General features: G+C 34.6%; 1 protein-coding gene across 15 annotated transcripts in view; it reads right to left on the bottom strand.

Moving 5' to 3' along the window:
• BLTP1 (bridge-like lipid transfer protein family member 1) overlaps nucleotides 1-27,447 on the bottom strand; it is a 195,649-nt gene that overhangs the window by 84,304 nt on the left and 83,898 nt on the right. For all 15 annotated transcript variants that reach the window (XR_011501876.1, XR_011501877.1, XM_070504705.1 and 12 more), the window contains exons 27-43: nucleotides 25,057-25,307; nucleotides 22,130-22,388; nucleotides 20,099-20,936; nucleotides 17,825-17,895; nucleotides 17,129-17,302; nucleotides 16,512-16,632; nucleotides 15,128-15,274; nucleotides 14,612-14,739; nucleotides 14,067-14,266; nucleotides 11,644-11,841; nucleotides 10,745-10,956; nucleotides 7,604-7,755; nucleotides 6,988-7,138; nucleotides 6,671-6,823; nucleotides 4,506-4,746; nucleotides 3,259-3,401; nucleotides 453-672 (exon numbers count right to left, since the gene is read on the bottom strand). Coding sequence is in view for 13 of the 15 variants with exons in the window: in XM_070504705.1 (XP_070360806.1) it covers nucleotides 453-672; nucleotides 3,259-3,401; nucleotides 4,506-4,746; nucleotides 6,671-6,823; nucleotides 6,988-7,138; nucleotides 7,604-7,755; nucleotides 10,745-10,956; nucleotides 11,644-11,841; nucleotides 14,067-14,266; nucleotides 14,612-14,739; nucleotides 15,128-15,274; nucleotides 16,512-16,632; nucleotides 17,129-17,302; nucleotides 17,825-17,895; nucleotides 20,099-20,936; nucleotides 22,130-22,388; nucleotides 25,057-25,307 (3,659 nt within the window). In the remaining 2 variants the exon portion in view is untranslated. The remainder of the gene's footprint in view (nucleotides 1-452; nucleotides 673-3,258; nucleotides 3,402-4,505; nucleotides 4,747-6,670; nucleotides 6,824-6,987; nucleotides 7,139-7,603; nucleotides 7,756-10,744; nucleotides 10,957-11,643; nucleotides 11,842-14,066; nucleotides 14,267-14,611; nucleotides 14,740-15,127; nucleotides 15,275-16,511; nucleotides 16,633-17,128; nucleotides 17,303-17,824; nucleotides 17,896-20,098; nucleotides 20,937-22,129; nucleotides 22,389-25,056; nucleotides 25,308-27,447) is intronic.

Raw genomic sequence — 27,447 nt, 5'->3', positions numbered from 1 at the left:
AAAATAAAGTTTTACTGAATATATATTACTTAAGTACTACAGAGTAGAAATTGTTGTTTATGTATTTATTTTTGAAAAGTCAGGTTAAAATGTCTCTGCAGATGTTTTCAAATTCACTACATGATGTTGGTATTCAGATATTAAAGCATGAATACATAACTTATTTTTATTATAACAGAGGGAAATTCATTGTTGGCTGGTCGAGACAGCACCCCACATGACATCGAGGTTTATAGTAGTGTCAAATGCTGCAATTTAAAAACACAAACTAAGGGCATGAAGACACCAATAAGGGAGAACAGTTTCCCAAAATATTTTCTCAAACATAATGTGTAATACAAAAGATTAGTTATGCATCCAAAGTACAGATCTAAATAAATTTAAGTCTTGCTACTGTTTTTTTTAATTCTCCCACAGAAGTAAACTTATAATTGTCAAAACTAGGGACATACCTGTTCTCGTTAGGGAGCTACTCTTCACAGCTGTACTACTTCTTTGAGGAGTCCCTTCCAGGAGGTTGTGCAAGCTTGGGAAGCTTCCAGTCAGGTAGCTGAGTAGGCTCTCCTTCCTCGGACTCTCCTTAACTGGCATGCCAGCACGTCCAACATGCACTGGAGAATCAGTGGCAGTGTCTCCACTGGTATAGCTCAGAGAATGATACGGGTGAATGCCCTACAGAAGCAACAATGCAGGGCTCTTTCTTATGCACATAAAAATGACTGCTGACGGCTACAGCTACTATTACTGTTGCTATTACTGCTAGTAATTGTTCACATCAATACCAAAACAGACGGGGTGTGCTAGGACTGCAGTGAATCTCGAATGTAAGTAAAAATGTTTCATAACTCTACAGTACAATGCAAACGGCAGCCTTTACTATCATTCACTTATTTTAACACTGGCTTATTAACTCCCTTTGAAAGCTGAAGAGAGAGCCTGGTGGCAAGATGTCTATTCTGAAATTCTTAATACTATACCACCCTTCTTGGTAGCCTTCACAGTGAATATCTGTGTTAAGACTTGATTCTCTACAGAGCTCTAACATACCAGAAAGAATTTCCAGCAATTCTCTGAGGAAAAACAAAAAAATCAAGTTACAGAACTGTCCAATTTCTATCTGTTGTCACATTTAAGATAGAATTTCAGATCAGTTTAAAGCATAGTACAAAAAAATGACTACACAGACAGAAAGATCCTGAAAAGCCAAGATCTGCAACAAAGCATTTGTAATTTCAATTCTTTGAAGGGTTTTTATAATCCACAAACAAAGGAAGGTTCAAAAAATTTCTGAAAGAGAACAGCATTAACAGCAAAACACCTAAATTTGATCAGAGGGTTAGGAAAAACCATCAACCAGGAAGAAAATCTGAGACAGATTAAGGAGCTGAGAATTTAAAGTATCCCAGCTTTCTGAATATACTGCAGAAACCGAGTAAGTTTCATAGTTCAAACTGAAAAACTACGTATCAAACTATCACCAAAGGCTTTAACAGCAACACTTACACATAATTAAAAATTTAAAAGCACAAAAAGACTATTTAATGAAAAGTAAGCATTCCCTGAGCTCTAGTCTACTAGGGCCCTTCACCCCAAGGTCCTCTTAACTTTCTTATCTATCCTTTTGTAAGTAACTTATGACTATAAGCACATCTATTTACCCTTTTTTAACATACAAATACATACTGCCCTATACATTGTTTTTACTTTAATCAATGCACTTGGTGATCATTCCATATCCACTTAGAGATCTATTTCATCTTTTTTGAGTCTTCATAGTATGCATCTGCTTCAGGGTATATTAGTTATTAGTCCTCAGTGCTTAGTCATTTATGTTGTTTCAATCATTTTCCCGCTATAGTGTTGTAAAGAATGTGTGTTCTTTACATGTGTCTTTGAGCATTTATGAGCATTCATGTCTTTAGAATGAATTCCTGGACATCGTTATACTGGTGAAAGGGCAATACAATTTAAATTTTGATACAAATTGCCAACTGCTCTTCAAAAATTGTTCTTCAAAGAGGCTGCACCAATTTACACTCCCACCAGTACTGTATGAGAGTGTCTGTTTTCTCACATCTTCACCAACAACATACACTATCAAACTTTTTAGTTTTTCAGTCCGATAGGTGGAAATGGAAATCTCATTTTAATTTACATTCTTTTATTGAGTTAACATTGATTTATAACATTTAAATCTCAGGTGTATATCATCATATTTCGACTGCTGTACAGCCTGCACTGTGTTTACCACCAAAAGTCTAGTTTCTATCTGTCACTGTACACATGTGCCCCTTTGCCCTTATGCCTTCTCCCTATCCCCCCTTCCCTTCTGTTAACCACCAATTGATCATCTGTATCTACGTGGTTTTTTTGTTATTATTTTTATCTTCCACATATGAGTGAAATCATGTGGTATTTGTTGAATTAGAATACATTTTCACATAAGTATACATATTTCTCTGTGAAGAGCCTTTAACCACCTTTCTATTTAGTTGTCCTCTTTTTCTTAGTGATCAGGAAGAGATCTTTATATATTAGGAAACTAGCTCTTTGTCATATGTCTATTTTGTTTACAATACATTATTTTTTCTGCGTAGAAATTTTACATTTTAATATGGTCAAAATTATCAATCATTTACCTTATGTATTCTGGGTATTAACATAAGTCTATACCCAGACTTTCAAAGAAAGTTAAAATATTAACTGTTTGTTGTTTTCTGTGCTCAGAAAAGCAAACTATAAAAAAAAAAGTAACCCACAACAACAAATAACTTAAGTGTTTACTGTGTACCAGGTATTTTTCTAAGCATTTTTCAAGCATTATTTCATGTAACTATGGTAATCTCCATCTTACAGACGACGAAACTTACACACAGTGCACTACTGGTTAAATTTCTTAAAACACAATGTAATTAAAATCATAAAATACCCTAACTCAAACTGTATATTGACCAGAAAAATTACAAGATGATCAACATTTTCAACATCGAATTTTATGGAACACAACATTCAAATAAATAGAAAAGAAAGCCCTAAGGCTTGGTAGTTAAAGTAGTTCTTATTCAATATTAATTACTGACTGATGATATAATTTTCAAAGAAACGTGTGCACTAAAAGTTACTAATCATGTTAATTTCAACATAAAAATACTATTTGAACATTTGGAGTGTAGGAGCAATATTTAAATTTGAGATAACAAAAGTTTAGGTCTTCTCTGCAAGTCTAAATAACTCTAACCAAAAATAGTAATAACGTACCTTTATTTTTAATGCAGAGTCACTATGTGTATGAGTCTTAGAAAGTTTCCTCATTATCTCAGCTCCAGTGACAGGTCCAGAGCTGCCCGGTGGAGGCCGGTTGGCTGTTCCTTCTAGTAGCATTGTGTGTTCACTGACCGTGGCTGAAAACGGTTCAAAAGAATAAGTGGGCTATAGATTATCAGACATTTTCTTGAAACCTCAACTCCAGTGTTCCTGGTGGTGTAACTACACTCAACTTTCCATACTCCTTGACAAATTAATTGTTGAATCTGCTATAATACTTGCTCTTTCCTTTCTTTAACTCTTCCAACCCCAATCTTCTCACTCAGTCTCAAGAGAGGAACAAATAGTTTCTATTCCATGTTTCACATATGCCACCCAAATGGTACAGAGATAAAAAACCAATTCAACTAAGCTCAAGAAACTACAGAATTTTCACGGATTAACATACGCATTGCAGATAATTAATTAAATGGGCTGTTTACTGCACCATTCTTTCTACCTTTGTGCAGACTTGAAATTTTTCAAAATAAATACAATCTAGTCTAGTCTTCATAACAAGTCAGTTATTAAATATAATTATAAGGTTTTTTAAAAGACAAAAAAAGCTAGGTAAAGTATTATATATCAATGTTCTTAAAGCTCTAAAGACTACTGTCCTTTCCCATAGTACTTCTATATTTTTTTCAAAATATAGTAAGATAAATTTTTGTTGAATATTTCATGTCATGAAAATAAAAATTAACCTTTGAAAAAGTATTAAAGTATGCATATATATTTCTGAAATGTATATCTACTGTCTGTGTTCTGGCACAGCCATTATGCTGAAAGAATTATAGGCTGGCTGCAGGCCTCCACATATTACATAACTTCAGGGTCAAACAAGCACCAGGTAAAATTCAAAGACTCAAAAGACTGTGGCATAGGGAGGACAATAAACAGACAAATACAAATGTAAACTTTAAAAGGAGGTTAACGTGTTTCACTCAAAACATTCTAGGTATACAAAGATGTCTGTTGTTTGTACTGGATAAGAAGAAGTCTACTGTATTTCACAAGATTAAACTTAAAAATCAAGTCAGGATAAAGATGCCAACACTATTACCATTTATTTGGGCAAATACAAATCATACTTGTATAATTAAGCAATGACATTTTCAAATTTGGGACACAAATTATCAAAACTATCTCATGTACTAGGTTACCAATTGCATAATATCTAACTAAAATATTTACAAAATTACCTGCATCAAATTCAAATTCTGCTCCATCAGCACTGGTATCACTTTGAAGACCACCGCCATTGTCCAGCCCCAGTCCGTCTTCATGTTCGTGGTCCACAGCTGATTGAGGTTTCAGGGGCTGAGCTGGCCGATGTAAGCTAACTCCTTTAAAGGCTGGCGTCACCACAATGAACTTCATCCACTGCCTTGCCAATGCAACTAAACCTTTCTTCAAAGTTACCAAAGCAGGAAGTCCATCACTCTGTAACAGCAATGAGATGGACAGAAGTAACCTTACTTTAATCATAGTTACTATTTAAGTGCTTTGCATATATTTATTCATTTAAATCTCCAGCCTCATCTACAGATGAGGAAACTAGAATTCATAAGTAATTTGTCCAAGGTTACACAAGAGTCAGTACTTCAAGCTGACTAAAGAATTCAATCCCTAAACACAACATTGCATCTTTTTGTCTTAAATACAGCAGTACCAGGTGAACAAGAGGCTAAACTTGGGATGCAAAATTGGGATTCAACTTAAGAAACATTCAATCCACTTTACCTTTTTTAGCCCAGCTGAAGAATTAAATGTATTTTGAGCTACCTGGAATATTCATTAAGCAAAGACAAAATGAAATTATTCCCTCCAAAGATTAGGTAAGCACTACTATTTTAACATTTAAAAAAATAAATTACTGGGGCGGGTCCTGTGGCATAGTGGTTCAGTCCATCGTTGGCAGCCTGGGTTCACAGATTCAGATCCCGGGTGAGGACAAATACCACTTGTCAAGCCATGTTGTGACAGTGACCCACATACAAAATGGAGGAAGACTGCCACAGATGTTAGCTCAGGGTTAACCTTCTTCAAGCAAAAAATAAAAAAAGAGGAAGATTGGCAACAGATGTTAGCTCAGAGCAAATTGTCCTCACCAAAAAATAAAGAAAGAAATAAACTGCTATAGTTAAATGCTGGACATAGATGAATTTGTAACTGCTTTGAAAGTTAAATGTATTACCAATAACAACTACATAATTTAGAATATATTTTATCTCACATAGTGAAGACTGTAAGAAAGAAAATTTGGCTATTATTCCTATTAGTGCCTTAGCTTAAGGAGAAAATATCCACCTACTCTCCACCCGCTTTCCTATAATCCCTTGTGTTAGGAGAAATGGCTTTGACTGAAGACAACTATTTACTAAAAAGCAGGAATCACCTCATTTTCTTTCTGAGGAATATCAAGTCCCTTAGCCTACCCTTTCATTCCTAGACTCAAGTAAGCAGGGCCACCTTGGGATTCTTCCTCTTACATGGAAAGCATATCTTGGCAGAGCATCCATCCACGGGAAATGCCTGTCATTCTGTCTGTTGTAGTTTCTCTGCCTATGATTAGACGGGCAAGTTCGCCTTGCACTGTGGACCTCTCAGTCTTCAATTCACAGGGTAAAAGTAGAAAGCACTACACCAGCCTCAGATCCAAGTACCTTTCTCAAATCCACCATTCGCTAGGGAGTCTTTCATTGGAGGTTATCAGGAGCCAGATTGGCCCTTAATAATACTGATACATTGATCCCTAATTTAGCTGAAGAGTCTTGTGTATTTTCTACTGACCAGAAGTGTGGAGAGGAGAAGGGAGATCCTCAAGCTCTAAACCCTAATCATGAAGTGTTATCTTCTGTAGTGCATTTCTAGGGGCAGAAATATACTGTATATATTTTGTAAAATTATATATTCTCCCTTCAATCATTAATTAGTCCTTATTTTATCAAACATTTTTGTGAAATGTGACTGGTGATTACTCTTTTACTTAAAACTCTTTATACCTTTGGCTTCTGAGACATTCTTTCCTGGTGCTCCAACCTCTTCCTTTCCCTCCTCAGCACTTTGTGTACCTCTAACCACCCTCCTCACCCCCCTTTTACTTTGGTATTTTTCAGGGATACATCCTTGACCAGTTGCTCAATCAACACATCATCCCTAGAAGTTCATCCATGTCCACAGCTTCTAACACCTTCATGCTGTCAACTCGCAAATCATTAATCTGAGCTGGCTGCTGTCTATAGGCCTGTATTTCTAACCATAATTCTCCTTTGGACTTCCCATATGCATCTCAAGCCCTGTGGCTCAATGGCTCCTCAAGAGAATAGAGGATTCTTTAGAGGTACCTATAGTTTCAGTAACTCACCATTGTAGCATCATCAATGATGGAGTAATTCGCCTGGTGCAGGTAGTGGTGTAGTATATTACACAGTAAACATGAAGGGTTTTCTTGGAGAAAGCGGGCAACTTTTGTAAGTCTGTTGTATTTACTTCTTAGGGGAAAATGTACACTTTTATTCTGAAACAAAGCAAAAACAACAGATTTAGAATGATATATCAAAGATAGCACAAATAAAAGATATCCAGTAATTAAGCAACTAAGTTTTCTAACTATGAGGAACAAAAAACGATCATTTTCAATAATAAACTTTGTATGATACCTTGCACTGTTGGAAGACATACCTCTAACGCTTCCGTCATTATGCATCCCATAACAGCACAAATTCTCAAGGTTCCCTCGGTTTCCAATTTGTTTAAGGATGACTTGAGTTGGTCAATGGGAACAAGCCACGCACCAACAGCTGGAGTCGCAGTACTTAAAAGGTTTAGCTGCCTTTTAGTATTAAAAAACAATTATAAAAACAACTGTCAAGATTTGTATCTCAAACAATCTCCCATACCTACTATACTTAGTGGCCATTTTATTTAGACAAAATTACTGTTCCTTTGACATCAAATGATATCATCAGATAAATTATGAACATATAACCAGGAAATGCAAAAACAGATTAACAGAAAAGAAAGAAAAATATAAAAGCCTATTAGAGGTGAAAAGAGTAAGAAGTTCATAGCAGAGTAATATGTGAAAATAAAACTAAAGCCCTAGGGAAGAAAAAGGGTCAAACAAGCTGAGAATAATGTCTACAGAAAGTATGAAGTAGGGAAGATGGAAAAAAGTGGCAACCTTAAGACTAGATATACTAGAAAAATAATTCAAAAAATATATGAAATAGAATTGTATGTTATTTAAAGCAAAGAAACATCAAGGGATAGTATTACATTTTTAAAAACTTTTTACCTAGAAAACGCATGTGTATGAGATCTCACATTGGTGGGAGCTGCAAAACTAAACCAAATTTCCTTGATAGTCAGCTTCATGCTACATGAATCTGGAGGTGGAGGCATTAGAGGTAGATCTTTCTTCAAATCATCAGATTCCACTCCTTCATCCTAGATAAAATAAAATACAAAAATCTCAGTAACACACAGCCCCTTAGAACCACTAGCGCAGAAGTTAACTGATGTTCTATGCTCAAAACCTTTCCATCAAATCAAATTCTACAGAAAACAGCAACAGAACATGTGACATACATCTTGCTCAGCTAACCCCCTCCTGATTCTAAGAAATACATATGGATCCTTGAAGCTCAAAGGAGCATACTCTGAAAAATCACTGCATTATAACAAACCACAAATCAGAGATCTTAGAACTAGAGGGTTTTTCTTTTTTTTTCTTTTTTTTAATTATTATTTTCGGATGTACATCATATTTCGAATTCTGTGTACATTACATCATGTTCACCACCCGAAAACTAATTATAGTCCATCCCCTCACATGTGAGCCTAATCACCCCTTTTGCCCTCCCGCCTCCCCACTTCCCCAATGGTAACCACCAACCCAATCTCCAATGCTATGTGTTTGTTTGTCGTTGTTTTTATCTTCTACTTATGATTGAGATCATATGGTATCTGACTTTCTCCTTCTGACTTATTTCACTCAGCATAATACCTAGAGGGTTTTTCTTGATCACGTCATTTAATCACATTTGTTCAGTGCCTTTTTTTTTCCCAGATGAAAAAAGGGAGAGAAAGATGTTTTATGATTTGCCAGGGGTCATACAACTATTATGTAGGAGAATGAGTAATAGAATTAAGTTCTTCTGCTTCCTACTGCAATCTATTTTCCACTCCATTTTAAGAGAATATTTTAAACTTCTGAATAAAGTGTCATAAAAAACACTATTGTGGCCCATGTTCAAATAACACTCTACAACAAAAAATTCTTAGTTATCTCATACACTAGTAATCTGAACCTGTATTGAGAAATAGAATAATAATTTTTAAATGTGTAATCACCACTCTTTAGAATGCAAGGAGGTAAGAAGCATAATACTAAAGAAACAAAAAAGTCTACTATCTGTTACATCTACTTACAGTCTCTAATTCACTTTTTTTGATATTACTGGTCAAGATAAAGAAAAGATTAGCATTTTCTTGTGGGAGGATTAATGAATGAAGAGGATCCACAAAACAGCTTTGAATCCTAAGTGTTATAAGACAATGTGTCAGCAGTAATAGTAATTTAAAAGTCAGCAGACACTAAATATAAGTCTACATTCTCTTATCTGCAATTCTAAAATCTACGATGTTCTGAAAATCTAAATCTTTTTCTGTAAATGTGGCATCAAAATCTGATCTGAACTGATGAGGTGGCTGTTTATCCCACTTGGTGTTTTCAGTAATGTGCTGCAGAAATATTTAAATATTTCAAGATGAAGTGCAGTCTCAGATTCCACTAGGAGTTTATGTAACATATAGGACACACACCATATGACCTTCCTCTTAAAAGAAGAAATCTGAATTTTCAAATACACCTGGCTTGCGGGTTTCAGACACAGTGTGAGTCAGGCACTGGGGATACAACTATATAGAAGACAGAAGTCTTGAGGAACTTAAAATTTTAAAAAGGGAGGGGGCACTTGTAAATAATAAGAATTAATTATAATACCATGTGAAGCAAAGTAATAACAAACTTGGTTTTAGATTGAATTTTTGGTGTCTATAGCATGTGTGAACGATGATATCCAAAAAGCCGATGGATTCAATTCTGGAACTCAGGAGAAGCGCTGGTGCTAACAGCATAACCAATGGGAAAGAGCAGTGTCATCAAATTATGGAGGTGGACTAGGAAATGAAATGTCAGGGAGTGGACAAACAGCAAGAAGAAAAGAGTAGCCAAGAACAGAACATGGGGAGAACACCCACATTTAAGGACGATGAAGAACTCCATAAAGAAATGGACCAAGAAAAATCTGAGAACCCAAAGAAAACAATGTTACAAAATTCTAGGACTTGCAACAAGGAGAGTAGAATAAGAGAGATCAAGGAAGACACTCGAGTTTCTGTGAAGTATTTTAGGAGGTGAAGGAGAGGGAAAGAAAAGCTAGACCCTTCCCAGTTCTTTAGTCTAGTGAGCAGCTACTGTATTTTTTAATTTCCTTAATTAAAGTGCTAATCCACACCCACCCTTCAAGTACTTCCAAAGACCTCACAAGAAAACTGTGATTAAATTCTTGAACTAGCATCAAATCAAATGTTTCAAAAATAAATTCCAAGAAACCTGGGATTTAGAAGTGATTATGCTAATAAATACTGGATACTCATGACAGATTTCTTAATTAAAAAGTGGTTTCTTTCCTCTTCAACTGATCTAATTTTCAAACAATCAGAAGTGTGTGTATTTAAGAAAGGTATTTACCAAGTTCTTACTGTGTGCTAGACACTGAGTTAAAACTTTCATATATATTATCCATTTAATCTTCAAATTCTAAAAGGTCAGTATCATTACAATACTCCTGCTATAGATGAAGAAACTTAGGAGAGGGTAAATAATTTGCCCAAAGTCACCAGTTAGTGGTACAAGTCTTCTGTAACCTAGGATTTTGAATATTTTCATTATTGCTGTTACTGTACTCATCATGATGAAATTCTATCATGATAAAAATAATAAATGAGTTGCATATGAGGTGTTCTTCAGGATTCTAACTGAAATAGACAGATGTAGACAAAAATATTTAGAACTTACATGAAATACTATCAGTATTGAAACTAATTATTTAAAAAATGAAATCTGCTAAAATCTTTCAAACATAAAAACAAAGTCTGCTTTTGTGAAATTCCATTAATTTATTAATTCAACAAATATTATTAAGTGTCTAATATGAACTAGGTATTACACTAGGTACTATGACAGATATAAATGTTCATTTCAGAAATTATACACTAGTATCAGTATAATCACCAAATTGCCTTGACTACCATTTAAGCAAAATCCAAAATATGGAAAGATGGGCAAATGTACTCCAAAAATTAATTTTGAATTTGGTACACAGTTTTCTATGTTATTTTTCCAAAACATTATTATTAGAAATTCACCAACTTGTTCATCTGAAACAGAATTTCCATTCAAGTCTGAAGAAGGGCTTGTTCGGTCACAAGGAAGATTATCATCAGAGACATCAGTATTATAGCCACTGCCGGTTGGAGAATCAGAAGAATTATTGGATGTCAGCACTCCACCCCTTTCTGTGACATTAGCTTTACCCATAATTCCAAAAGTATTATATAAAACAGCACCAGACTGTCTTCCTCCTATAAAAATGAAGGAATTTATTTATTAAAAATAGTGGGTGTCTCAATGCTGTACTCTACAATATCCATAAAGACAAAAAAAAAAAGAAAAATTTCATGAAGATTTTTTTTCCTTACCAAAACTTTGTCCTTATCTATAGAAGTGATTAAGACTGGATTATCAGGTAAGGAATTATATACAACTACTATTATATAGGACTAAACCAAAAATCTTATACACAATTCAGGCTTCCTGTTAATATATTACTCAATAATGTAAAAGAAAACAAATATAACTGTAAGTCGGTCTGTGTCACTGAAGAAAGGATTCACAGTATTTTCATCTTATACGACAATGCTCTACTAATCAAAGATCCAGTTTCCAAAGGTGCAAACTTTCAAAATCTGGGTAGCTTTGTATTTTATTTGGGAATTTTTTCCGAACCACAGATTGTTTTGTTCAGACATTGAGGTTTTATACACCTAGATGCTCTGCTAGTTTTGAATCACACAATGGAAGGAAAGTTCCACTTATGCACTTAGGATGGAGCACCTCTGATAAGTAACCCTAGGTACCACACTTTTTGATTGAATATGCAGATTCAGGTTATTGAAAGTCATGACTGTTCAAAACATTTCAGTAATATGGGGCCAACATGTTCCCCACTTAAGCAGAATTCAAAAAAAAAGAAAAAAGAAAAAGCTTACCTTTTATGGTTAAATTCTCAAGTCCACATTCAAACATTATCCAACCCCATTTTTCTTGGCTGGGACCTATTCGAGTTACATCTGGAACAGCTTGCTGATCGGTTTCATCCACAAAAGTAAACTCATCCAATTCTTCAAGAGTAAATAAAACTTTGGATTTCTCAAAGGGAATAGCAGTGATGGCACAGGTACCAATGTCTATTATCAACAGAGAACAAAATGGCCATTTCTAAACACAGAGGTTTGTATTTATTTTTTTAAACAATGTAAACATTTGGCACACTGGTTGTCTTGAAAAGATATCTTAGTATTCTGCCAAAGAGAAAAATAAGCAAATGAGCTAACCAATTTCTAAAATAATGCTGCCTAATGTCATACTACTTAAAATGCGCTAGACTCATGTTAAAATAAGAGGGAAAAAAGATGATGCCATAATTAACAAATAATTGCTCAGAGGCTGAATGAACTCATTTCTGAAAGATTATAGGGTACTCTAAAATTAAGAAGCTCCTTAATAATTCAGCTTCATAGTAAACTATTTTTAAACACTGTCTCATCATTTTACAAAATGAAAAATTATTTTAATTAATTATTCAGCCTTAGGAAAAACATTTTCTAGGAAAATTACTACTTTTACTAAAGGTTGCTTGATGCTAACATATTTTATATAAGTACAATTCATCATAGTTATTGCCTCATTCCACTGCTTACAATATGCAATATGGAAACTAACATCCTGAGTGTCTGACAGAGGTTTTTATTTCATCTTACTTTTTTTCACTTTTTTCTGATTACAGCTAATGAATACAGAAAAGCAAAATGAAGATTTAAAAAATATATACAAATTTACCACCCAGAAGTAATTTGTTTAGATTTGAAGTAAGTTTCCTTCTGGCTTTTCAGAGGTCATTTTACAAACCCAGCTTTGATTCCCACTTTCTACGTAACAGCAAACCATGATAATTTCCTCAGGTCAATAAAAATTCTTCAAGGATACTATTTTAATAGCGATATAATATGCCATCATATGAAGACACTATACTTTGCATTTATGATTAGAAAGTCTTCCCTGATCAGAGAGTAAATATTCACTTACATTTTTCTATAATTTTCTCATTATTTAATATTTTTCTATTTGTCTTTAACTCCATGAACTTATTCTGATGTATGATTTACGGTGAAGATTTAACTGGAATTTTACTTAAGCTTTTTTATTAGGTAGGACACAGATCAAAGTTCTAAAAAGTATGAAAGGGTATACAATGAAAAACCTCCAGCATCACACCCATACGTCCATTCCCCTCCCATATGTAACAAATGCCGTTAGATTATTGAGTATCCTTTCACAGATATCTTATGTACATAGAAGCAAAGACATTTACGTTTCCCTTTTTTTCCTGCATTTTTACACAACGTCCACCTTGGACTTTCAATGGGAGTTTTTTTATTGATGAGTTTTTTCTGGATAACGCACCTTTCGAAATTATATTTAGTTACTACTACTGGTCTGTAGACATCCAAGCGCAAATTGGTTACCAGTGCAAATTACAGAGCTGAAAAAAGTCTTTTTATACTCAAGCTACTGTATTTTGTCCCAGGCTTTAGGACTACAGATTCAGGCTGTCATGAAAAGTCTCTTTATCTGGAATCCTCAGGTCAAAAGCTTTCGCCTCAAACACAAGGATGGTGAAAATTAGCCTTGAGAAAGCCACAGCATTTACACAGACCCAGAATACAGACAGAAATCATGGAAGCTTCAGAGCCCACAGAATACAGTGAGCAAATTCAAGCAAATCATTTGTTCATTCACGATTGGTCACCTGTCCCATGAGGGTACTTTAGCACAGCAATCATATAACAAACTCAATTTTTCCTGGATTGACTCTCTGACAATCTGAGATCATTTAATCCTCAAAATGAGCATATGTACTGAATTGAGTCAAAAATACTGAAATGGTATATAATGTCTCTGGTTTTCTCTTTTACCTCATGAGGTAGCCATGATCTATCACTCTTATTCATGCTATATTTTACAGACTTGACTATCTGCTTTTGATATTACAATTAATTCTTTTTAATAAAGTTGTGCCAACAGAAAGATTTTGAAAAGTAAGAAAAACTATAAAGATCATACCCTCTCTGTTCTATAAAGAGCAAAATACTATGAAGAAAACAGATGGGAGACAGAAGCAGTTCCTAATTTGGGGCCATACCACTAACTTTCCTACTAAAGTTTACCTTCCATTCTGCCTAGAACGTGAGTAATGAAGTTAAATACCATGTGTTCAATATATGCAGAAATACTTTTCTCTTCCTTATACTCAAATTGAGCAATATTCAAAGGGAAAAAAAATGTTTCCTTTTGCAAAATCATCTTAAATTTATACATGTCAAAGAAAAAAATATTTCTTGTAGAATCCTACCTGTTGTATCAAGACCCCTGAGTTGCCCATGAACTCGATGGATATTTAACTTGGCCGCAATTTCTTTGCCTTTTTCTGCTCCAGCATTTGATCGGAGGGATCCAGATGACTGGGGCTGCATCTTAGTTGCATGGACATACCTATCCAAATTTGATGTTCTCCCAGCTTCTGCATTATTTGAAATCTCTTCAACCACACCTCTGTGGAAAAGGGAAGAAAAAGGGTATGATGGTTAAAATTTAAATAATATAGTTCAGTAAAAACATTTAATAAGCAGGTTTAAAAAAACAAAAAACCATTCCACTGGTTTAATTAAACCAATGTTAATAATAAATTTGTCAGTATTTACAGAAAAATAATATGAATAAAAACAATACAAACTTTTAAAAACCTACTTTGCTAATCTACAAAGTGAGATTTGAAATTACAATACCAGTTTTGAGTTTTAACATTAGAATTTTCAGAAATGTATTAAAAAGATGATTAAGGCTTATTTTTACATACAGCAAGATAATCATGGCTCAAATTAATAAAATCTTTCTTACCTGTTCATACGAACTTGTGTAGCAATTCTGTCAAAACACAATGCTACCAGGGAAACATGAGTCACACTTCTACCAGGAGCCATACTTGGAGATTCTTCCACTGAGGCTTGCAACAAACATAAGTTTACCTAAGACACAAAATGTCATAAATTTCAGAGGTGAAAAGTGAAAAGTTATGACTTAAACATAAGATATACAGGAAAATGAAAAACCACTGTTAGAAATGACATACCTACATGCCTGAGAGTGATGAAGACAAAGCTCATAAACACAGACTCTCATAATTAATCACAAGTAAATTCTTACTGGATAGATGTGGAAAATGTTAGTAAATATTACCCAATATTCTGCTTAAGTAAACTATTTACATTAATTCTTACATTAGATCATCAAGGGAATAAAATATTTTTGATATTATAATCTATCCTACCACCGTTCGGTTTAGTAAATACAAAGGTTAAAAACTACCAAAATATTCTCCTTTTTCAGAAAAATTTGTAAATACTAAATTGTTACCTTTGGTATGCTAACATTAGCCTGAAGCCCTTTAATTGTTACATTGTCTTGCTTCATTACAAGACTTGTTTGTGCGTGTCCTTGGTTAGTCGTTCCTATAGCAGGGTGCTCAGTTTTTGTTCCTCTAACATCTTGTTTGGAAGATAACTAAAAAGAATGAAGGTAGAATTATTATTTCACAGACCTTTCATAATTTCCATATCACCCACAACAGCAACTTGCTTATTCATTATGGTCTTTTACGTCCACCTATGTGCCAGCTGCCATCTAGTTTAGCACCCTCAGTCTGATATCCAAACCCTAGAAAAGCTAGGAAACAGACTGGCAGCTTCAGGGTCGACAGAAGTGATACATAACAAAGTGAAATCGGCCTATAGAGAAACAGACAGAAAACATGGTAATAATAAGAATAATAGGTATTTTTTCAGGATCACTAAGTTTTACTTACTTGAGGACGGATTTGGTTTCTGATAACTGGTTCTCTGTTGTGTGGGAATATTTTCAACTTTCTTTTGATTTGTACTCCATCACCCTAACTATCTATCACATGAAATGCCAATATATTCTGAATAGCTAGATCACTAAAAATAATCAGCCTCACTTTCACCTTGCCTCTGGTCCCTAGTCCAAACATAACCCAGGTAACTTTGAAAGTCAAACGGAGAATCATCAGAGGAGCAGCAGCATATGACTGCTAAGACACTGGCCTGGTGGCTGGGACCACAGCATAAGTGGAATATCACACACCAGGAGGCAGTAACTTGATTCACTGAGGTGAACAAAACTAATCTCAAAAATATCAAGAGACAAGTTATCGAATCATAGAGGAAAATCAAAATAATATGTAGCTTTGCTCTCTTACAAAATGAATGTACCAGTCCTAAGAAACACTCATTCACTTAGGACCAAAGCTCTTTAGGAAAGGCTTGGAATTAAGCTCCTTTTGAAATAAAACAAAAAGCCACATTTTAGTTAATATTTTACTACTATTTAATCCATAGTATAGTGATATATGCTATCTCTTACGGAGCCAATGACACATAAAGACTAGAAGTGTTCATGTATTCCAACTTGTACACCTAATAAAATTTTAATACATTCAAGGGGCCAGCCCTGTGGCATAGTGATTAAGTTTGGCACGTTCCACTTCAGCAGCCCAGGTTCATGGGTTCGGATCCCAGGCACAGACCTACACCACTTGCCAGCCATGCTCTGGTGGCAACCTACATATAAAGTAGAGGAAAACTGGCACAGATGTTAGCTCAGGGCTAATCTTCCTCAGAAAAAAAAAGTCCTAATACATTCAAATTTTTTTCAAGCTTGGATATTATGTACACATGAAGAATACTCAGTTTGCCATACTCTTTGAAAAGAAAGTTCTTACATTTTCTGAGAAAGTAGTCTTGCTATTTTGGACAGCCTCCCTGAGGACTTTGGCATGAAGATCATCTACAATGGCAGCTGGGTGTTGGGTACTAGCACAATGAACCATTGCTTCAATATATCTGAGGGAAGAAAAACAGTACATAAAAAACTTAAACATCACTTAATATTATGATCTAGTTTATCTAAACTGTTCCATTATGTTCCATTCTAGATTTTACTCCCGTTAGTTTTCTCTCCCTAGATAGACAATAAGCTCCTTGCAGGACAGAGAAACTATTATTTCCTCTTTACCCCTTTATTAATTAGATAATAGTAAGAATATCAAACCTAATAATTAGTTCCTGGGTATTTGATCATTTTACGGTCATCAGCCCAAAAGCAAAAAGTGGAAAATATAATGCATTATAATATTGCAATAAAATTACTTAGGCTGAAAAAGTAACAAATGATAACTAAATGAAACAAAGAAAGACCTAAACGTATTTTCATTTTTGTTCAATCAAAATAGCCATCATCAACACTGTTCTTTACAGAAAGATATTACATACCCTAATGATATGACATACATTTATCATTTTATAAAATAACCGTTAAGTTTTCAGACAAAATTAATACCTGTCTAAAGCTTCAGCCACCAGGGGAGTGAGGACAATATCAACAGTTCCTTTTACTTCAACTATGGCTGTTGTCCTGGTCTGAGAGACTGGTTGATCCAGGGTCCACTCTTCTGTTAATGTTTCATCATCTGTGTTATCAACAGCCTTCTTTTCCAGAGGAGTATATGGTGTACTGTACAATTTAACAAGCAAAGAATATATTAAAAAGATTATGAAAAAGGACAGAAGTTGGAGCTTCCTTAAGATGAGTGACCACTTAAACCTACATTTATTTCATGGAATTAGACTAGATATTTTATGTCTCAAATACTTTTCCAAGACAGGACAAATAAGGTACTAAAAGGCAAATTCATCAAAAATGGTTAATACATCAAATGAGAAAAAAAATTTTGATATATTTACTTGATGGGGCTTTTCCAAAATATGAAAACTACAATACTGAATTCTTGTTAGTTTCTGATTTTGATATGCCAAGTTATGGCTTGTATGGTATATCTAACAGAAATGCTACTGATTGCTTATTAACGTAGGCAAAGCCATGACAGACAACATAGTTGAATTATTTGGAGTAATTTATTCATAAAATAAAGTCTCTAGTGAAGTAAAGAACTGCTATTCCTCAGAATAAATTCTACATATCTCATAAGCAGGAAAGACTGACTTTAAACTTCAAAATTATGTAATTTTTACTTACTTTGAAGTCGATCCTGAAAATTGCATTCCTCTGTCTAGTAAAGAATTAGCTGTGAGCCCCTGTTTGATAACCTGGAATAATATAAAATACCACTTATAGTCTAGAATTTTAATACTAATTATTCTCTAATTTTATGCTATCAATCAATATTTGTGAATATACAGATTACCTTGTTAATATGATTTTGATATACGACATACTTGACAAACTGAGAAAATATTCAATTGGTAATTTCAGTTTCTGTTTATTCAGACAAATGACAGGGCAGCACTATGAGAATTCACCAAAGAGAGTAAAAGACTACACACCGAAAGCTCAAAGGCATGTGCTTCAAATGTCTTTTCGCCAGCGTTCCTCCTTAAATTGAGCTTTACTTAGCTAATTTTACAGATTTCTCCTAGTACAATCAACTTTAAGTGGGGAAGAATCAACTATAGGAAAAGCTAGATTGTATCTTAAATCCATGAAACATAACAAATAAAATAAATAATACACTTGAATGATCAAACTGAACACTTAAATGCCAGCCAGGTGTTTAGATTTAATGGAGAAAATAACTTTCTTATTTCCTATATTCTATTTCTGAAGTTGTCTAAAGATATGAATTCCTTGACTTATTTTCTCCAGACATTTGACTGCCTGATAAACTAGAAAGATTTATTGAAAATACTAAAATAATTCTAACTTTTGCACAGCAAGTACCATATAGTTTTATACTGGAAAATTCATACACCAACATATTTTCACTTGGAATAAAGAGAATATTTTGAAATCTTAGCGTGAGCAATTTACCTTGGGCAAGATTAAGAAATGGGCACAACCTTAAAATCAAAACTTAGTAACTGTCACTAATGTTTCTTCTTCCTTCAGTATATAATCACTCAAAAGCATATTTCTATGTAGGGAGATTCAATTCCACTGATCATATTTCCATCATTACTTAAGTCTAAGCCCAGTATCTCTTGCACAGACTGCTGCAACAGCCTCCTAAGTGATCATCCCACTTCCTCTCTTGCTTAATGACAATTCAATTCCACTTAAGTAGCCAAAGTACATGAGATCACATCACATTTCCTTAAAGTTCTCACAAGTTTCCCAACGAAATTAAAATAAAATTCTAACTACTGATACCCTGGTCTACAAGTCCTTACTGATGTGGCCCTTGTTTAGGTCTCTAGCCCTCATCATGAGTATGTCTCCCTGCAAACTCACTGTGTCTCATATACACTGACTTCTTTCCCATCTTAGAGCTTTAGCAAGGCTGATGTCTGTGCTCGGAATGCAGTGCCCCTGAGTCTTCCCCTCTTCAATTCCTCCTCATTCTTAAAGTTTCGGTTTAAATATTACCTCCTCAGACATACCTTCCACGTCAATACAATCTAGGGTAGCCCACCCCACCCTATTCTCTATCCTGGCATCCTTTGATTATCTTCATAAAACTCTTCTCAATTCTTACCTGTTTATCTACTAACTGGTTGTCTCTCACCCCTACACTATAAGCCCCATGCCCATTTCCCTCATCAATGTACATCAAATACCCGGCACATAGTAGTATATAATAAATACCCGACTTAAGAATGAATAAATTAACATTTAGACACCTTAAATAAGTATATATGTATAGGTAAGTATATACCACATACGATTCCTCAACATTGTTAATCAGTTGGATAAGATTTTGTATGCTTAGTTTTGGTTTTTAAAATCATAAAAATTCTCTTATAAATTTATAATTTTATAAAAATAGTTTTCATATTGGCTATTATTACTAAATTTATTTTGACATATTTGCAGCTTCCCTCAAAAAGCTATTTATAGAATACATTACAGAAAATGGACAATAACCAATTCATACTAAATTGTAAGATCTCAAATATCAATTGAGTGGAATTGGATTTGCATAGAAGCAGTTATGGATTAGTAGAAAGCATACCAACTATTAAAAACAATTACAAAATTTCATTTTTAACACACAGAAAATATGAATTCATAGAAACTTGACCCTAATCATAGAGTATAATGTAAATAGAGATCATATGTTAACTGATTAACATCATGACAATCAAATCTGAAACTATTCCTCAATTTGATATGCTTAAATTTATAATACCCACCAATAACCCTGAGACCTACTGTCATACATGAAGCCATGACTTCAGAAATTCCTTCTTTCAGAAAGGTAGCTAAAATGACAGAATAATTTTAAAAACAGCATCTTAAAAATCTATTTTTCTAAGTAAATATATCAGTGGAAACTACCAATTTGATTTATACCTTAAAAGTTGGAACAGAAAGGTGTTCAAATGAGGATGAACTTTCTTCACTGGTTGGTGTATCCAGATCGAGGGGACGATGCAATGAGGACTTTGAGGTTCTTTTATTGGTTGGGTGCTTCACTGACCAATTAATTACCTGGAACTGAGTAAGGTAAGTCTGATAACAACTCATCACAGGTTGTTGAGAAGTAATCTGTTCGCTCTCTACCGTTTTCTCACTTTCTACAATATACAGATGTTCTATAACTTCATCTTCTCCACCTAATGCAGAAACAAACGAAGCCTGGGAAGGATGAGTTTTGAATGGCAGAGTTCGGGGATCCTGAACGCTTTCTCCATGGCCAGTAAGTGGTCCTTCTACACTGTGATATATGGAACCCCTACTGTAGTCAATCTGCTGGGTTTGTTTTTTCTTCTTTTTTCTACCTGGATAAGTTCCAGGGCCTTCATCACTGCTAATGGGCTCAAATTCTTCAGCTGCAGAAAAGTAGGCTTCGCTATCAGCCATTGACATGCTGGAATCCATTGATCGATATTGGTGAAATGAGTTAGAGTCTGCTGATGGTGTGTATGGGAATGAACCAAAGCTTCTCCTCTGCTTTGGTGAGTCTAGCACATTCTCATCACTTCGGGAGACATCGCTACTAAACTGGACTCCAACTGTGACAGGCTGCTTGTCCCCATAAAAAGCAGCAGTGAGGCTCTTGGTGCTTCCAAGCCGGGTGGAACAAACAGAGGCTTGTCGTTTCAAAGGAGATCTCAGAGGGGACTGGCCGACTGACTTATCCTGAGTATTAGGAGACACAGGGCTGTTTCCTGAAATTTCTGTGGGAATACTAAAACAGAAAGCAGAGCTATTACCATTTACTGTACATCATATAATTTACTCTAAGTATAACCAGAAGTACTTATAAAATCCTTTTAGCAATTTTAATCATTTATTTTATAAATAAAGGAAAATCTAAAATTTTACAATAAAACATCCATAGAGTAGTAAAACAGCACAATGTATTCAGACTCCATATAGTTCCAAAAAAAAAAAATTGAAGCAGCTTAACACACAATAAAAACTTAAAGAAACCCACAGTATAATCTTCTATCCATAATCCATGAACACTAATGCATTTATAAGGTTTTTTTTCTTCCCACATCCTCTAAAAGCTTATCCAAAAAAATATACCAGGGGCCTTTGATTAAATGAGAGGGATTGAAGGAGAGGAAGAAGTGATAGATAATCCTAGTATTTCTGACTTTGATAATGGATGCAGTAGTGCCATCTACTGAGGGGGAACAAGTTGAGCATGATAGGCACAAGGTCATTTTTCATACGTTACGTTTGAGGTCTCCACGAAACATCCAAGTAGAAATATCAAGAAGGTAGCTTGGCTGACGGGGACAAAGGTTTTGGCTGGAGTTTTACATTTAGAAGACATTAACTACAGATCATGACTGAAGCACATACTTATTGAGACTGTCTAGGGAAACAGTATAGAATGAGTGGAGAAAATGGTACAGAAGAGAGTCCTAAGGGATAACAACATTTAACAAATGGCAGGCTGTAAGAGGAAGAAAAGGAAGAAAGGGAGGAAAAAATGAAGGACATGGAAACAGAGACTGAGAAGGAAGAGCCAAGGAGGTGGAAGGAAAATCTGAAATGTGCTATCAAGTCAAGAGGAAAGTGTGTTTCAAGAAATGAGTGGCCAACTGGTAAAGGGCCAAGAGGAGGACCAAAAAATATTCACCAGACTGGAAGGACAATATCCAAATGCTAACAATGGTTCACTGTGAGTAGTGAGATAAGAAATATTTATTTTCATTATACGTTTTTGTATTTCCTAATATCTGGAAATGAATATACGTATATTACTTTTATAATCAGAAAACAGCAAATGGACATTTAAAAATACACTCAGGAGGAAAAAAATTTTCTACAGTGGGTGAGTTGAGAGGAAAGAAATTTTTCTTGCCATAATGTTAAGCAATCATAATCCTATTATGATCAAGTTTCTAAGTCTGATTGAATACTGACCTTGCTTGGCCATCATCTCTCTTCGTACCACGCAAGAATTCTTTTTGAACCAAATGGTCATCGGCAATAGAAGAGGGACTTTCCTTTTCACCAGCCAGTAAAGGCTGTGCAGCACTAGAACTACTAGTCTCTTCTGAGGAAGACGATGAGCTATGAGATCGTAGTGGTACTTGAAGACTAAGGTGCTGAGTTTTTCTCTCTACTTCTATTCCCACTGATTTGTTTTCCCATTCTTTCCTCTTCATCCCATTCACATTACCTAAACAAACAAAAAAGTAGGTTTTGTGGGAACATAATAATTTCAAAAGCAATTTATGAAAACTATGACAACTTAATTCCCTGTTTTTAAGTATAATCATTTTTAAAAAGCATGATATCTAATTTCACATAGCAATATGCTAAACACCATAGAAATATATCCCATTAAGTAGGGATCCAGAGTTCACAGACAGTGGATTTTTTGGGTGTTTTTTTAACCTTTTATTTGAAAAATTCCAAACTTATAGAAGACTTTCAAGAGTACTACAAAGAAACCATAGATCTTTTACTCAGAATTACCTATTTTAGCACAGAAACATTTTGTCCCATTTGCTCTATTTATATATAATAGACATAATACTTTTTGAACCATCTGAGAGTAATTTGCAGACACTGTGGCCTTTTACCCTAGATACTTAAATGTTTATTTCCTGAGAATAATACATAATCACTGAATAGTTATCAACTCCATAAATTTAGTATTTATACAACTCTCTTATCTAATCTACCACGTGCTTTCCAATTTTCTCAGTTGACCCAATAATGTCCTTTAAAACACTCTCCCTCCCTCCAGTAGAGGATCCAACCTAGGATTATATATTATTGCATTTGGTTGTCATGTCTTCTTTAACCTGGAACATTTCCTCAGCCTTTTATAATAGCCCTGTGATGTTATGTAATTGGGGGGGGGGGATAAAAGGAGAGTTCTATAGCTGCTCAGATCCAAAAAATAACTCTTGCTCAACTTCCCCTCTCCTCCAGCCATCCCTGTGGTACCCAAGAAGAGGAAACTGCTAACAGGAGAAAACATCTCCCCAAGCAGAATCTAGTCCTAGATGGAATTTAAGGGATAAGACTTAAGAACTTACAATATAAGTAATATTATTTGCTTCTACTACCGTAAATGTAAAAATCAGAACAAAAGTCAAAAGAAAACTGGGGTCAAAAATAACAGATTCACATCTAAATGATAGGAAACCAGTGTTCACTGACCTTCCCAGGAAATCTTTAGTTCTACCAATATGTCCTCCTTGATTCTATCCTGACACATCTATACATCTATATTTGGCTTCTGAAAGACTCAACAATCAGAAAGTCAGACACTTACGTAGGGGCTAACCCCAATCTTCTATGGACAAGAAACTTATGGTAATTTACCAAGTACAACTCGCTCTTGAGAGAATCACTAGGAGGTATAGACATTCCCTGTTACACATTCTAAGAATTATGATGAGCTTGCTCACTGTTAGAGAATTTGTTGTTTTTCCCCTTTTACACCATGTGTAAATTCTGTGTAGATTTTCTTCCTTGTGTTTGTGATGGTTACATTTTGATCTGCATATTAGAAAATCACGCCAAGTCTTTACAACTAGCATGAGCTGCAGAACGGTGGAGAGACCACTCAAGGGGCTTCCATGGCCCTGATTCTAGTTTCTGCTCAGCCATCTACTTGGCTGCATGGCTTCACGCAACTCAGTCTCAGGGATGAGCCTTGGTTTCTTCACTATAAATAGGGATAATACAAAACTCAAGCGGTAGCTTGCGGACAAAATGAGAAAACCTTTAAAAACCACATTCAAATGTAAAAAAGTAATATAAGAAGACAGCTAAGTTAAATTTTATTTAGCATCTTTCTTATCCTTTAACTGTCAGGAAGTTTCAGCGTTTGGTGATTTTTATAAGATAATCCTCTCTTATTCTAGCAAACATGCTGAAGTCAACCTTAACACAACATGCACACACGTATTAATATTCAGTGAAAAAATCATTTAAACAGGAATTTGGCATATGTAGTCCAGCTCTTTCCTCTAAGAGCTCCTGATACATGGGAAATAAATCCAATAAAATCTTAAAGTATTTCTTTCCTATCTTTGTCTACTGATAAAAGGCAGCACTAAGTTAAGGTTTTTGAATGGATCAAGGGAAAAAGTCTAAATATTGGTGAAATATTAAGACTTTTCTACATTTTGTTTCTTGATAGCATGACAACTTAAGCAGTAAATACTGAATTTAATTGTAGGAACATACAACTAAGAAACCCAAAGGGAAATCCATTTCTGAAGTCTTTAGAGAAAAGACACTAGATAAATCTAAATCAAATACACTTAAAGCCATCATTCACTGCTCACACTAAACTCACGTATTTGCAAAGTTATCCTCTAGGCTTTAAAGAGAGATCACAATTCTCTCCTTGACATGTTCAATTTTAGTGATAAGGAGAATATTTTACAAAAATATTTGATAACATGGGGGCAAATAGTATAAATATTACTATTGATAAGTTTTAATAAAAGTAAATTGGCAAAACAACTGTTAATTTGAAGCATAGCTATACCTAAGTATATCTCTGGAAGCTGGGTTCTAGGAAAATGATATATAAGGAAATATTTAGAATAAGCTTGGCCAGGAAAATCACCCATGTCAACAAAAGGAGATCTGAAGAGATCTGACCCACTTTTGCCTTGTGTAACAATGAAAAACTCACTAGTATTATCTGGCTTTAGTTAAATCACCTGTAAAAACAAAGGCAGATTATACTGAACCCTATCGGTAGGACTACTCAAAAATTAATGGAGTTGAACTAAGTAACACTGAACTTTTCTCAGAATGGCATAGGGATAAAGATAATAAAAGATTAGCACAAGTGACAAAATAATACATTTTATTACCGTCTACAATTTTGGGAATTTCTTTAGTAATAATCCATTCTCCAGGCTGTAGCAGAGACTGTCCATAATACATATCAGACTCTGCACTCGTGCTTGAAAATGCAGAGCTACTGGAAGGTGTCAACTCTTCAAGTTTGAAGAAATCTAGGCCAGTTACTGTGCCACCAAAGAATCTGCAGCCACCGAGACAGCCACATTTGTTCCTGCACCTCTTACTCTTCAGGGTATCGTCCGGCCACAGAAACCACAACCTGAACAGAGCCCAAAGCAAAACAAACAAAAACAACTCAGTAAGAAATGGAAAGCTTTTTGTCAGATAATTAAAGTTAATTGTTAATATTTTTAAAAGACAAGGTAAACACAAACACAAAGGTGTTTTTAATCACGTTGCCATTCTACAAACAAATACTTTCACCACGGTAAGTGAGAAATAAGTAGAAACAATAGGAGAGATACAGCATACACTAAAAAGAACACACAGCGAAAAAGCAAATATAAAAATCAGACATTTAAAAACAGCAGTAAATATTCTCAAAAGGACTAAAAATTTTAAACATTAATCTAAAAAGTGGACAAAACTATTAGTATAGATTATGCTTAACAGATAATTTACTTAAGCATTTCAAAGTCTATTCCATGGCAAATTTAATACACCAAATTATAATAAATATGGGGCCAGTAAGAAATTATTTCTCAACAAAACCAAAATAATCTACCATTCTATATTTTAGAGGAAAATATCATAATAATTTTGTAATAAGGATTCTAGATGAAGTATTAAGAATTAAGACAAGAGAAAATGTATACAAAATTCTTCAGGCTCTGTGAGTGACCCACAGACAAATCCGTAAGTACTTATTAACTCCCATCCTTTCTTAAAAACTATTATAAAATACAAATCTGGGAGATATATCTTTATTCTTTTTTTTAACCTTAAATAATAAAACCACCTAATATTAAAAGTCCATTTTTCTAAGCATTTTCACATGCATTATCTCATTCGATCTTCAGGGCCCTCACAGGAAGACAGAATAGGCACTATCACTTTCATTTTCCATTCATTCATTTATATTTCTTGAACATATCTATTACGTGCCCAGTATTGTGCTAGGCAAAACTGATACAGTCTTATACATATGAAGTTTACAGTACAGAGGCAAAGACAGGCCACAAATAAGAATATCTAATCATAAATTATAATAAGTGTTATGAAGTAAATAACAGGGTGTTGTCACAAATAAAAATGGAGAACCTTTCAAAAAGTAATATTTGAGTGAAAGATGAGATAGAATGAATATATCAAGTTAGAAGTGGAACATCAGTCTCGAGAAGACAGAAGGAAAAATATGTGAGAAATCCTTAGGATGTGGGAGAATTTGAGGTATCATTTCAATTAGATGTTATCAATTTCATATCACTTCTCTATTTTAAAGTATTAAGATTCAGTCACTCAGCAAAAGCATTTTAAAGCAACTATCAAAATAAAAGACCTTATATGTCCCATAGACCTTTTTTAGTTCATTTGTGCAGCAAAAAGCTTAGTAGAATGCATGACTTTGCTGTCATCTAGATGTGGGTTCAAATTCTGCCTGTGCCACTTAATAACTCTAGGACTTTGGACAAGTTAGTTAACATTTCCAAGCCTCAGTTTCCTCCTCTGTAAAATGATGGTCTGATATATCTAATAAGATTGTTGTGAGGATTAAATGCTATAACATATGTAAAGCACATGATGCAAAATCTGGAATACAGAAGTTGCACAAGACATGTAAGCTCCTCCATTCCCTATCTTTATATAATCCAACGCCCTACACTCATGCATTGCTTAACGACAGGGATACGTTCTGAGAAATGTGTCCTAGGTGATTTGTCGTCATGCGAACATCATAGAGTGTACTTATGCAAACCTAGATAGCACAGCCTACTACACATCTAGGTTATATGGTACTAATCTCATGAGACCACCTTCATATATACGGTCCTTCATTGACTAAAATGTCATAATGCAGTGCATGACGGTAGTTCTCAAACCTTAGCTTGCATTGGAATCACCTGGAGGGCTTATTAAAATATGAAGAGCTAGGCTCCAAACTCCAGAGTTTCTAACTGAGGTCTGGGAAGACCTGATTAAGTAAATTTCCAACAAGCTCCAAGGAGATGTTGGTGCTGGTGGTTTGGGAACTATACTTTTCAGAAACACTAATCTAATGAAACTAATGGCCTATCAGTCCAGTAGCTTTTCTAGATGTATCGGAAATGAAAACTTATTTGTAAAAACTCCTGAGAATCAAATATGCACAAGGCAGCCAAAGCTGAAGGCCAATTACTTACCATGTAGGGAGAGGCAATTCATATGGGCCCTAAACATCCCTACCTGTTCTTGCTGAAGAT

The sequence above is a fragment of the Equus asinus genome, chromosome 3 (genome assembly GCF_041296235.1).
Source record: "Equus asinus isolate D_3611 breed Donkey chromosome 3, EquAss-T2T_v2, whole genome shotgun sequence".
Classification (NCBI taxonomy): Eukaryota; Metazoa; Chordata; class Mammalia; order Perissodactyla; family Equidae; genus Equus; species Equus asinus.
Note: the sequence above shows the minus strand (reverse complement) of the source record. Positions and strands in the feature narration are given on the sequence as shown.